Below are 12,398 nucleotides of genomic sequence, written 5' to 3' on the forward strand. Positions count from 1 at the left end.
AATCCAATCGGCTGTTCAGAAGCAATCATATCCTTAGATAAGACCTGCACAGCCTCTACACGCAATGCCCATTTTCTTGAAAAGATGGAGCAAAATGTAGTTAGCCAACTCTTCAACAATTTTCAAACATTTGGAGGTATAAGACGAAAGTAATTCAACATGTTACCTGGACCTGCATTAAAATACTGACATCTCTTCCTCCAAATACTGTAATTCATCTTTTAATTTCACAGGATGATAACACAGAGGAAGCTTAAGGCTGAAGTGACTACATCAACAAACTGTTTGTCACTTCTACTAGAAAATAACGAAACCTGGAATGGAAATCCGGAAGGGCTCAACCTAGTCCATTGACCATAATAAGAAGTACAACTATAGAAAAGTGGAATTAATTCTAACTCTGAGTTTACTCCTCGTATCTACTGCAAAAAGACTGGACTCCTTGAGAGGCTCTACAGGCGGGGGGGATGAAGACATGCAAAAGCATGCCTTCAAGACACTCCAAAAGAGCCAAAACCTCTGTGGAATAAAGAGTATATAACCCACGGAATATCGTGCAGTAATAGAATGCATCATTATCTTGGTGTAAAATTAAACTTGTCCTAAATAAACAAGCAAGCTGCACTGCACTGATTGAACTGACTCTAGGAGCACGGTCTTTTGTGAAACAGTTTATGTGACTCAAATAATTACTTATATTCATCAAATAAATTGTTGTGATCACGCAAATTGCCTCCCTCTCCAAAGCAGTAGCTCTGCTAAAGTATCCGTATTGTCAGGGCCCCAGACATGGTGGGAAACGGTAAGAGAGTATTGCTGGAAGAGTGTTTCAAGTAACGCTCTCCATAGTTAATTTTATGTCAAATATCTGAAAGGCATTGAAAAAAAAGACATACAGAGGTCTGCCAAGAAGCCTAGAAAACACCCTTCATAAGAAGAGGGTGAAAAGATTATTGGGCTTAAGGAGAAAAAGACGCAAACTCACTGAGGCCTTTAATTATGAGACACTGGAAACTGGAGGGTTCTCCAAAGTAACTGATTGAGCAATACAAGACTCGAGCTCAGAAGCAATAATTAAAAAAAAATTACTAAAAAACCTGTAGAAAATAATAAGGGAAATCTACTGGCACCTAGAGGAGTTTATTATTGGTTCTAATTTATCTACCGTCTTTATCAACTGCATAAAACACAGTATCATAGAATCATAGAATCATTAAGGTTGGAAAAGACCTCTAAGATCATCTAGTCCAACCATCAATATAGCACAATAGCCAGTAAAAGATAAACGATACCTCAGCACCAAGGTGATTTAGCTTTCTCGTGTCTGATACCAAACAAAAGCAAGTATTTTACTGCAGGTATTTAATGCAGATTATATAAAAATAATTTGGATGTCACATATTTACATATAAAGAATCTACAGAGCTTTGCTCCAGGATTTAAACACTGCCCAGACCAGAGGAAACAGAAGACAATCTGCCTTGCAGTGGATTAATGATACGTCTCCAGCCTAGCTAAACAGCAGTGCCATCGGCTAATTTAGTTTACCATCTGGGTAGGCAACTTGTGCACGCTGCAACGTGCCTAAGGACCTCAGTGCGTCTAAATCTGCGCTGGAATTCAAAGTCCAGGGGGTGCAGAGCAGAACTCCTTCCAAGCCATGCAAAGGACTGAGAAGTGTTTGGGGAGGCAATGAATAGAATCACGCACACAGTATGTGTATATGTGTGCATATCTAAGTGTATATTAGTGTGCATATATAGATGTGTTTATCTAGTCTATATAAGTGTGCATCTATGGATACATATATATACACACACACACTTTCCTTATTAGCACAACAATTTCTTCTTACCCTAAAACCCCTGAAATATACAGGATCTGATCCAATCCTATAAATCTAAATTGGAATAAGGTAATCCAATGGTGCACTAAACCAGCCAGAAACAGCTTCTGCTTCTATCCTAAAAAAAATTTAAAAAAAAACATAAAAAAACCCACAAGCGAACAACTCCCTCCAAAACCAACCAACCAAATAAAACTGTCCCAAAACCAAAAAAATCACAAATCTAAAGAAACAGACCTTACTGTAAGTCCCAGGTGTCACTACTAGAGCCCACGATAAGAAGCCCGCTGATGAATTCACTAGGTCTTAAATCAAGGTGCGTGCTCCCGGCAGAGGGGCAAAAAGCGCCGACCACAGTTATGTTAATACCAGCCGTGGCACTCTGCAAGCACCACGCACCGATAAAAAGTACAAAGGCGTAATTTCTAAATTTAAACCGTTTCTTTCCTTTAATATCTTCTGAAAGGCTTTTGAAATTAGCAAATCTAATGTGTGTGGGAATAGGCAACACTTTATAGCAATAAGTTTACTTTTAATGGAAGTAGTCTGCTGTGTCTATGGGTAACAAACCCCAGTATCTTTTCATTACAAAGAGCTTATTGTTACCACACGACTTACTGTGGGATTTCATTTTGCCTCTTTGGTGATCTGTCTGATCTATTAAGAAAAGCACTGAGGTATGGACAACATATACTTTACTGCAGTTTTATATTTTTGTAGTCCCTGCTGCTGCTGTTAGGCTACTGCCTATGAATTTCAAATAGTAATAAGGAAAAAGAAAAAAAAAAAAAGTATTTACCAAGTTTCTCACAGGAAAAAAAAATGAACTGTGAAGAAAATGAGGTAAGTTCAGAATGAGGTGTTCGAAGTGCTGCTGCATCCCGGGACTCAACTGCTGCAGCAACGGTTGCCCAGAAAAGCAACTGGATCCACCAGCTGCGGCGCCTACCAGCCACTACACAAATACATCTGTGCATGAATACTATTAAAGGCCTTCTACACATGGTATGCAACATTTTTTTAGATATACATATATTCATAATGTATATATGAAGCCCTTCAACCTGTTTCTGCCCTAATAAATTTCATAGTTGAATCAAAGGTAAAACTTAACAGTATTTCATCAGTGTTACTTGGTGTTGAGAATTAATCAGCAAATGTAGGAAATCACAATTAGTTTTGCAGAAATGCATACAGCATTAAATAGAAATCAAATAGATGCTGATCTTTTTCAAAGAGTAGCAATTTAGAGATTACTTTCCTCTGATGGGATACTTCAATATTGAATATACAGAGATTAATGTTCAAGGGAACTTGTGTTGAAGAGAAATGTTGCTAAAAATAGCAATATATATTTAACGAATGTTTTTGCAGCAACCATAGTCTCAGAGAGAATTAAAGACTTTTAAAAATATCCATTACATCTGAGCTCTGCGATGCTTCTGCACTGTCCAGGTGGGATTATTTGTCCAGGGCTTCCTGTGCTCTGGGAGATACATATTTCTTTGTGTAAGAAACACGGTGTTTCAGGTCAAATTCTGCTGTTACAGGAGCATCTCCCCCGTCAATCCTCAAGAAATTCAAGGATTGCCTACAAAATCTGATACAAGGTGTGGCCCTAGGGATAACTCCTATTTTTAATTTCTTCACAGTACCTTCTGATCACAATTAAACATACAGTAAGCACAGGAAGGCTTCTGCTGGCTATTTAACTCCACTCACCTGATTCTTGAGATCCAGCTTTGGGCAAGGACGACCTCCATTGTAAGGCTTCTCCTTAAGCCACTTGGATCGGACTTTCACCCCTGGTCCGCAAGAAGAGCTGCAAGGGGACCAACTGGACCAATCGCTTAATTTGCAATCAAACGGGCAAGGGACTGTGCAAGATTCTTCAACGTAACCTAAACCAAAAATTTAAGAAAGGTTTTAATCACTGCAGCTAAGGAACTCAGATCCTCTGATGTCTCACAGCCATCTGCATAATCAACACAAAATGAGAATTTCTTCAAGAGAAGACATTTTGCAGACTTACAATGCCTTCCCAACGCGACATTAGGATATTATTCGTAAAGAACAGCAGTGCCTAAAACTAATCTCTACTTGGTTTAATCCAGTGCAGGCCACAATAAAACTGACCGGTGTAAAGGACACACACTGGTAAAAGTATCTGTTGGGAAGCTGGTGGTCACCAATGCGTGTTGATGATCTTCCCTGTGAGATTGTGGCCATAAGAAATCTTGAGAACTAAGCGTACAGCCCAGTTTTGTACTCCTTTAGTAGAAAAGGAGTACAGAGCTGGCACAGGCGGGGAGTCAGAGGCTCTATTCCCCACTGACAGGACCAGAGGATGTGGAGGCTCCAGAGCTATGCTCCGCGCAGCTCCCATAAGGTGCGTGAGGGACCTGCCTGCAGCCTGCCAGCTCGAGTGGCATGGGGTTTGATGAAACCTGCTTTCTGCTTCTTTCTAGTAGTTCTCTTCATACATCTTTCCAGCTGTTTTGCCTATTCTGGGTTTCACAAACAGCATTTTCAAGGTTCACTTTCACCTTAACCTGGCTTGACATAAAAGTCCTCCCACAATCATCACCTCTTAAAATCAGAATACCAGACACCTGCAGGACCAACCCCTTGCCGAATTAAAACCCAGCAGGGTTTCTCAGAGAAAAAAAAACAAGGTTCATCCATGCAGGCACAACCCCACAGCTGGTTTAGGAGCTGGCATGGGGGAAGAGAGATTTTGCAGAACCCCGCACCAGCTATGGAGCTCCCGGCGTGCAGAAAGCTCTGGAGGCTGGCCGAACCCTCGGGCTCTCCAGGGAATTACTGGCACCAGTCTCCAGTACAGAAGCTCCAGCACCTTCCTGCTAACCACGCTGCATTTGTTCTCCTTGAGTTTCTGTTACCTGCTTGTCATATCTGTAGGTACTGTTTTAATTTAAACAACACAGAAATTTCGTGTTAGACCATGAAAGTGAGCGGCTCTAAGCTCAGCTGTTATTGCAGGCGGCTTCACCCCTCTGACAGCTCTGGCAATGATAATCACAGAAATCACTGAATTCCATCCCTACTGTATTTCTAACGTTTCTCATTTATATGCCCTTTCTTTCTGTTTGGTTTTCATTGCACTAACGCTCCCTCTATGTTCCTTACCTACAGAATACCAAGTTAGCTCATCCAATTACTCTTTTACAAAGGGTCTGCCCACTCTATCAAAGTGACAGTCACTGCAGCAGACAGGGGGTGGGGAAAAACCCCCCACCAGAAGCAACTTCCCTCTAACATCTGCAGACAAAAGCCCCAGACAACCAGAAAACACCAAGACTGAGCAGGCAGATTATTCTGGCGCGGAGCTGGATTTACCGGCTCTGCCGTGTCCGAACCGGCTGCTGACTCCAAACCAGGACTGAGTTACATCCCGAGCACCGACCCACTGCAGCAACAGGCTGCCTGCCTCCCGGTCTTCACCCTGAAGTCAGTATCAGGAAAGGTTTCAGACCTCTTTAGCCATCCCCACCAGAAAATAATCTCCTGCTAGAAGTACAATACTGATGCTGTTTTTGTATACAGTGCCTTAAAAAATGCTAGAAACAACACTCGTTCCCTCCTTCAGTTCAAGGACGCTCTATTTCTTCTTTCCTTCACCTTCACAAAGGCACTGTTCCCTCTTCCTTTACGGCAGCCACTCTGGAGCCCAATGGCTGCAATCATTTCCCCAGTAACTCACGCGGTAACTCTTCCCTAGCGCTGCAGCACCGTCCCCATACGGCGGGCTCTGCTTTACTCTGCTGCTCTCGCCTTGTGCTGCATTGCTTTTTCATCCGCAGCTCCAAAGCCACTGGAGTTGGGTACCTTAATCATTTCCGACTCGATCCATTACAGTGGTGTTCGCATGGTTGAGGTATTTCAACTCTGCATGCTTTGTGTTCTTGTCTAGGTGAGATTACACCCATGCATACACATACAAATATTTCTAAAATACACTGGCTTTTTTTCCCCAAATAAAACTCCCAAATATCCCACTAATACGCTATTCCACCTGCTTAGGTTGCCACTCAAAGCAATTCATAATACATTATGATAAGTAAAAGAAATTTTCTCATGATAGATTTATGAGAAGGATTTCTTAGGCAGTTCTCCAAAGAGTTCTGTTCCACCACCGTATGAAATATCATTTTTCCTTGGGCTGTGTGACAGCCTAGGTAATTAACTCTCAACAGAAACAAAGAAAATGCCTTGTTTCAAAGTAGGATTAGACAGAGGGGTTATCAACTCATCAGTGAAGGCAAAATGGGCTAAGCCTTTTGGCAGTTCAAGACCTACCTCTATAACAAAAGGAAATATAAGACAAAAAAAGAAATATAATACTAAAAAGAAATATAAGAAAGAGGAAGGAAAAGCTATAATAAACAAAAGTAAAGAAACCTATTGTATTCCATCCCAGAGAAGTGCTGTGGGGATCTCTCAGCGAACCACAGAATTTCTAAAGACGTCCTGTTGCTAAGAGGCCAGCTTATTACTTTTTGAGTTTCCTCACCCATATTTCTAAACTACATTAAGTATAAACAAATAATGGCCAGCTAATGGAGCATTAAATTACCATACTGCCCAGAGGAAGCCAATTCTTCATATTGAACAATGCTACAGAATCAAAATGGGAACATAACTTTCTTTCAAGCTCTTCTCACAGGCTGCAATTATTTCTTCTATCAATCACTTGAGGTTAATCCTACGCCAAGATACTCATGGATCAAAGATTTCATTCAACAAATATTTTCTTCCAAAAAAATCTTTATGTGATGTATCCTCTCTGCCTGGATAGAGAATGCCTTTATGGCTAGCTTTTTATGAGAAACTAGTAAATAACATTGTGCTCAGCTCATCCATTGCCTATGAGTACGGAATATTTGTTTTTCTCTGTAGGAGCCAAGCAATGGCTTGCCATTGTCAAGGAGCTGAACAGACTTCGGTTTGGATACCCACAATAATCCCAGTATTGGCATTCCTAGAAAACTTGTAGCATTGGCATGGTGAATAATACAAAACAAAAGAAATAACAAGGGAGATCTGCTATCAAAGCAACCTATTAATAAAGAATTCCACATTCAGGCTATTATCCAGAGAAATACTTGCTACCGTAACAGAATATGAATAAAGGAAACAGCATAAACACATTTCTGAGTTACAGTCACCCAGCTTAGGGAGACTAACTCAAGGCTGAGTTTACACAGCTGGTTTTGTCAGCATCATCCTTAAACATCTCACTCATCCATCACATTGCCTGTTTTTCTGTCCTCTGCAGAACCTGGCACCAATAATTAGCTGAATTTCCAAGACCTTCTATGGAAAAACATGTCATCTTCTCCCCAGCCCTCCCTCCTCAGCCTGCTTTCCATGTATTCTTACGTTACTCCTTGAAGCTCCCTTTAACCTGTTTTCTATTCCTGAAAATCTCAAATACTGTAAAAATAAAGCTCATTTAATTTAGAAACAACAGAGGAGAGCCTCTGTCCTATCTGAACCAACGGCAGGCTACTGAACGACACAGAGCTGGGGCTGCACACACAGATGTCACAGGGGGTAGCAACCGAAACATCAGTGCATGGGATATTTAAATGGGCACTTTGCAACATACTACTGGGAATAGTCCCGAACCAGTGGGAAAAAATTGAGCTGGATATTCAAATAAGCCTTTTCCAAGTTTAAGTGCCATTGTTTTACTATTGAGACACTGTCAACATAATGACACGAACAAATGCATTTACCTAGGCGGCACAGCTCAGTTTACTATTATTTATTCATCAAGAACAATATGCTTTTTGCCCTACAAGCCACAAATGAGTCTCTTCCATAAAGTGTCTATAATAAACAAAGCACCCACAGTTCTATGGTTGGACTCAATGATCTTAAAGGTCTTTTCCAACCCAAACGATTCTGTGATTACACAGGATGTACTGGGAAGGCTCAAACACACGACGTAGCAACCATTACTCATCTCATTTCTTCTGCGCTGCCCAAGAGACAAAGCAACAGCAGGTAGATGAATAAAGTGAGGATGATCATCTGGTGGGTGTCAGGCGAACGCTCAAATACATGGTGTGAAAACTGCTATTGTCTCATTTTTGCTGTGCAACTCAAAAGAGCCAAGGTAATAGGAGGTGGCTGGACGGTGTTCTGATGGGTGTCAGCAGTGCAGAAGCACAAAGAGGCTGTGGATTGCACTGCAGTGTCAGGGGGGAGTCTGGCAGTAGCACAATTTCTTTCCCACCTACCCAAGACACCGCACATATCACTGCAGGCACGGCCAGCGAGGGGCTGCAGTGCCCTTCCCTGTCCCCCTCTACATTTACAAACAGATCGTGGTGGGAGAAGCAGGCAATTAGTAGGTTTACAAGCTAACATAAGACACTGGCATCCACCTGATTGTTGCACTTCCAAACGATAAATTTGCTGCGGGTGTAAGGTCTGCACGCCGCGTTAAACAACAGTGCCAACAGGACTCCAAGAGGCTGACTTAAAAGCGATTCGAAAACAAACAACATTTCTCCAGCAGCTTTGGAAACAGATGCACTTCTAATTGAATTGGCTTTGAACTCACTTGTATCCTCTCTAACATATTTCATCATTTCAATTAACAAACTTCTAGCCGTTCTACCCTTGTTAGTAAACCTTGAGGTGCTTCATAAAACTCAAGGTCATTACCATGAGAGGGACAATTCCGTGCATCACCACTTCTGCCACTGGTAATGCCACTGGAAATTCTCCTTGGAGTCTGCACGATAAAAGAGATCACCTTTCCACTAACAAGGGAGCAGCACAGTGGACAGTGACACAAAAGAAATGTTTCTAATTACACAGGCCAAAGGTAGAGGAAAAAAAAAATGATTCATTTTGCAATTAATATTTACATTCATTTGGCTACTGACTGTGAAATATGCAGAATAACACCAGTAAATCCATGCGGTGCTAGAAGTCCAATAGCTAAAGACTTTGTAAGAGAGACCTGGTGAACCATGGCACTTGGTGGGCCAGAATCTGCTCAGCTGGAGTTTTCGGATCTCCTACAAAGCAATCCTCATGTTTTAACTCCGGTTAAAACTCAGCACTGAGTACAGACAGCAGTTAAGAGACTAACTTTCCCAGCTGACCACAGCCCTACGGTTCGGGCTTTCCCAACGTGCCATGGATAAAGCAGCCACTGGCCATGGGCTACACACCATGACCAGAGGCTCCAGAAGCTTGTGAACTACAAGGGGAGCACCTTGTTCTAAGGAATTCTGGTCCAAATGTTCAAATCCTGCTTCCAGAACATTATTAACTGAAGGAAACTAAGCAAAGTAAGTCTGGGAGTCATGAAGTTGCTAAAAACTTCAGTTGCATCTGAAAAGTATGTAGTATTGCCGTGGAACAAATGTTTAATTTTTCTTTTTCTAATATGCAAGGAATCAGTTTTTTTTAATACATAAGGATTTAATATGCAAGGATAATACACCTGAGGGACTAGATGCCATCCAAAGGGACCTGGACAAGCTGGTGGTGTGAGCCCACGTGAACCTCATGAGGCTCAACAAAGCCAAGGGCAGGGTCCTGCACCTGAGCTGGGGCAACCCCCACTACCAATACAGGTTGGGGGATGAAGGGATTGAGAGCAGCTCTGAGGAGAAGGACTTGGCAGTGCTAGGGGATGAAAAGCTGCACATGAGCTGGCAATGTACACTCGCAGCCCAGGAGGCCAACCGTCCCCTGGGCTGCATCCCCAGCAGCGTGGGCAGCAGGGTCAGGGAGTGGATTTTGTCCCTCTGCCCTGCTCTGGTGAGACCCCCTGAGAATCCTGCATCCAGCTCTGGAGCCCTTAGCACAGGGCAGACCTGGAGCTGTTGGAGCGGGGCCAGAGGAGGCCCCAGCAATGATCCGAGGGCTGGAACCCCTCTGCTGGAAGGAAAGGCTGGGAGAGCTGGGGCTGTTCAGCCTGGAGAAGGGAAGGCTCCAGGGAGACCTTATAGCGGCCGTCCAGCACCTGGAGAGAGCTTATAAGATGGGGAAAAACTTTTTAGCAGGGCCTGTTGTGATAGGACAAGGGGTCATGGTTTTAAACTGAAAGAGGGTAGATTTAGACTTGATGTAAGAAAGAAATTTTTTACAACGAGGGTGGTGAGGCCCTGGCACAGTCTGCCTGGAGAGGTGGGAGATGCCCCATCCCTGGAAACATTTAAGGTCAGGCTGGACAGGGCTCTGAGCGACCTGATAAAGTTGAAGATGTCCCTGCTCAGTGCAGGGGGGTTGGATTCGATGACCTTTAAAGGTCCCTTCCAACTCAAACCATTCTATGATTCTATGATTTGAGAGATTTTATGCATTATTAGTTTGCTGGCTGGGAAATTTAAGAGATAATCTAATGAATACATTCAGTAAATGTACAACCAAAAAAACCCAGCAAAAATAACTTCTACTTCAAATATTTTGCAAAGCTCAAATAATGGACCCTTAGCTAATTTATTCCCACTTGCTCTTCTCAACAGAGGCACATGCTCTCGTTATCTTGTAGCAGCCTGATTATAGATTCTAAATAGACCAGAGAGGACTTGTAAAAAACGCTGGTAAGTTTAACTCAACATTATTGTTATTGAAATTCGTCCAAAGGTTGGTTTTATTGCTCAATTTCACAGTCTCTATAAATCCTGATAAGGCAGTTGGGTTGATGCTGACTTTGCATTATGATTCCTAATTTCTTTGGATTTTGCATTACAGTTTTCTTCGTTCAAGAAATTGCAAGCTTACACTCTGAGTTACACACAAGCCATAATAGTTGATATATTTAACCTTTCAACTAAGTAAGGAAATCTCCGTTAATTAGCACATTCCCTGTAACAGATTGCAGAACAAGCTGAGAACTCTTCTGGAGAAGAGAGACTTGTCTGCTGCATTCTGAGTGCGAATAAATAGTACAAATAAATAGGACTGCACAGTACACATTCATCTCGCAGAGAACTTTCGATGCAGAAATCCACTGCACAGGTCTGCCTGGGCTCCAAAACCAGCTGTGGAAATGATTTCCCCTCCTCCTGAGGATGCTTCCCCGCAGTGACGGGCTGGGCCGGCTGCTCGGGAGCCCAGACATCTTAAGAAAGTCCTTACTCCATAAAAAAATCATCCACTAGGATCAAGAGCAGTCAGGGTAGTAGCTCAGTTGTCTGTTTCTATATACTTCACTCATCACCCTGCCACTGGGAAAACCATCTGCTTTGTCCTAGCAAAATTGAGTAGCTTTTTTTTTTCCCTTTATCAGTGTCCTTATCCTCTGTATATCAGGACAGAAACTCATCCCTTTGTACTTTATCATGAATTGTTTCGCATACATGTTATTCAGGCTACTCAATTCATAGTAAAAGCAGATTTCTAAAACAAACCTGAGACTGTGTTTATTTTTTGCTATTATTATGAGATTTATATAATAAAACAAGGTTTTTTTTGAAGGCTGAACAGACTTCTGCAATACATCACAAAGACAAAATTCAATTGTCCATAGACCATCAAATCCTCCTCTTTCTCCTACATCTGACTTCTCTCAGAGGCCCAATTGCACAGCAGCTCTGAAAATAGATGTGCATTGCTCTGAAGATCAATATCGACTTAGGCTATTTGGACCAGGCGGGAAGCGTGTTCCAGAGCCAAGGGTCCATCACCGGGAGAAAGCTGCTGCCAAATGTCACCAAAAATATCCGCCCCCATCAGTAAATCATATAAGGCCTGAAGGTCAATGGTTTCAGGCTCTGCCGAAGCACACTGAGAAACCCATTTTCAGAGTTTGGGGCCCTCCGCGGAGAGCATCTTTCTGCCAGTTTCTAAAGATCCGGCGTCAGGCGCTATCAACACAATATGCCACCCCATTTCAGCTGCCAAGCAGCCACCCCGCGCCGCAGACAAGCCTCATTTAGACAACTTCGCTCAGACAACAGCCTGACGGTTTCCATTTCACACAATGGGAAACGCAGATGCACTTCCTTATATCCTGATAATTAGTACATAATGTGCATTATAATACTGCTCTTATTTCAGACAAAATAAACCATCAGATGATTCTGCAGAAGAAAGGAACACAAAGCAATTAGATCCATGTGCAATTAATATTATCAAGAAGGCTCATAACAACATGAAAAAAAACCCACTTTATTTTCCTTTCTTTAAATGTATGTTCCTAGTACTTTAATCTACAAACTCGAGAGGTATTGACAAGCGTAAGGACCTCTGTTGCAGAGCAGGTCACACGGGCAGTGAAAAGGCAGGGAGAAGCTCCCCAGCCCACAGCGACCTCCGCAGCCTCCCTCCCTGCCGTCACGGCAGGCGAGCGGCACGGTGACCTCTCAGATCAATACCTTTAAATCAATGCACGGCCTCGACTCCTTCTTGTCTCATCGACGCTAAATGAGAAACCCAACTACATGCTTTAATTATACCAGCACTGCTTTAAAGATGCCACTAAGCATTACCGACGTTAGGAAGATCTGTGGGTGCTTTTCTGAACGCAGCTGCCATGAGGTCCAGCCTGCTCGGATGA

The 12,398-nt window shown here is 42.6% G+C and overlaps 1 protein-coding gene across 1 annotated transcript in view; it reads right to left on the minus strand.

Annotated features, from left to right (window-relative positions):
• The window catches only part of THSD7B (thrombospondin type 1 domain containing 7B), a 349,180-nt gene that overhangs the window by 82,949 nt on the left and 253,833 nt on the right, over positions 1–12,398 (minus strand). Inside the window, exon 16 of the mRNA XM_075430128.1 lies at positions 3,569–3,747. Within this exon, the coding sequence (XP_075286243.1) occupies positions 3,569–3,747 (179 nt within the window). The remainder of the gene's footprint in view (positions 1–3,568; positions 3,748–12,398) is intronic.

This window comes from Opisthocomus hoazin, chromosome 9 (genome assembly GCF_030867145.1).
Source record: "Opisthocomus hoazin isolate bOpiHoa1 chromosome 9, bOpiHoa1.hap1, whole genome shotgun sequence".
Lineage (NCBI taxonomy): Eukaryota > Metazoa > Chordata > Aves > Opisthocomiformes > Opisthocomidae > Opisthocomus > Opisthocomus hoazin.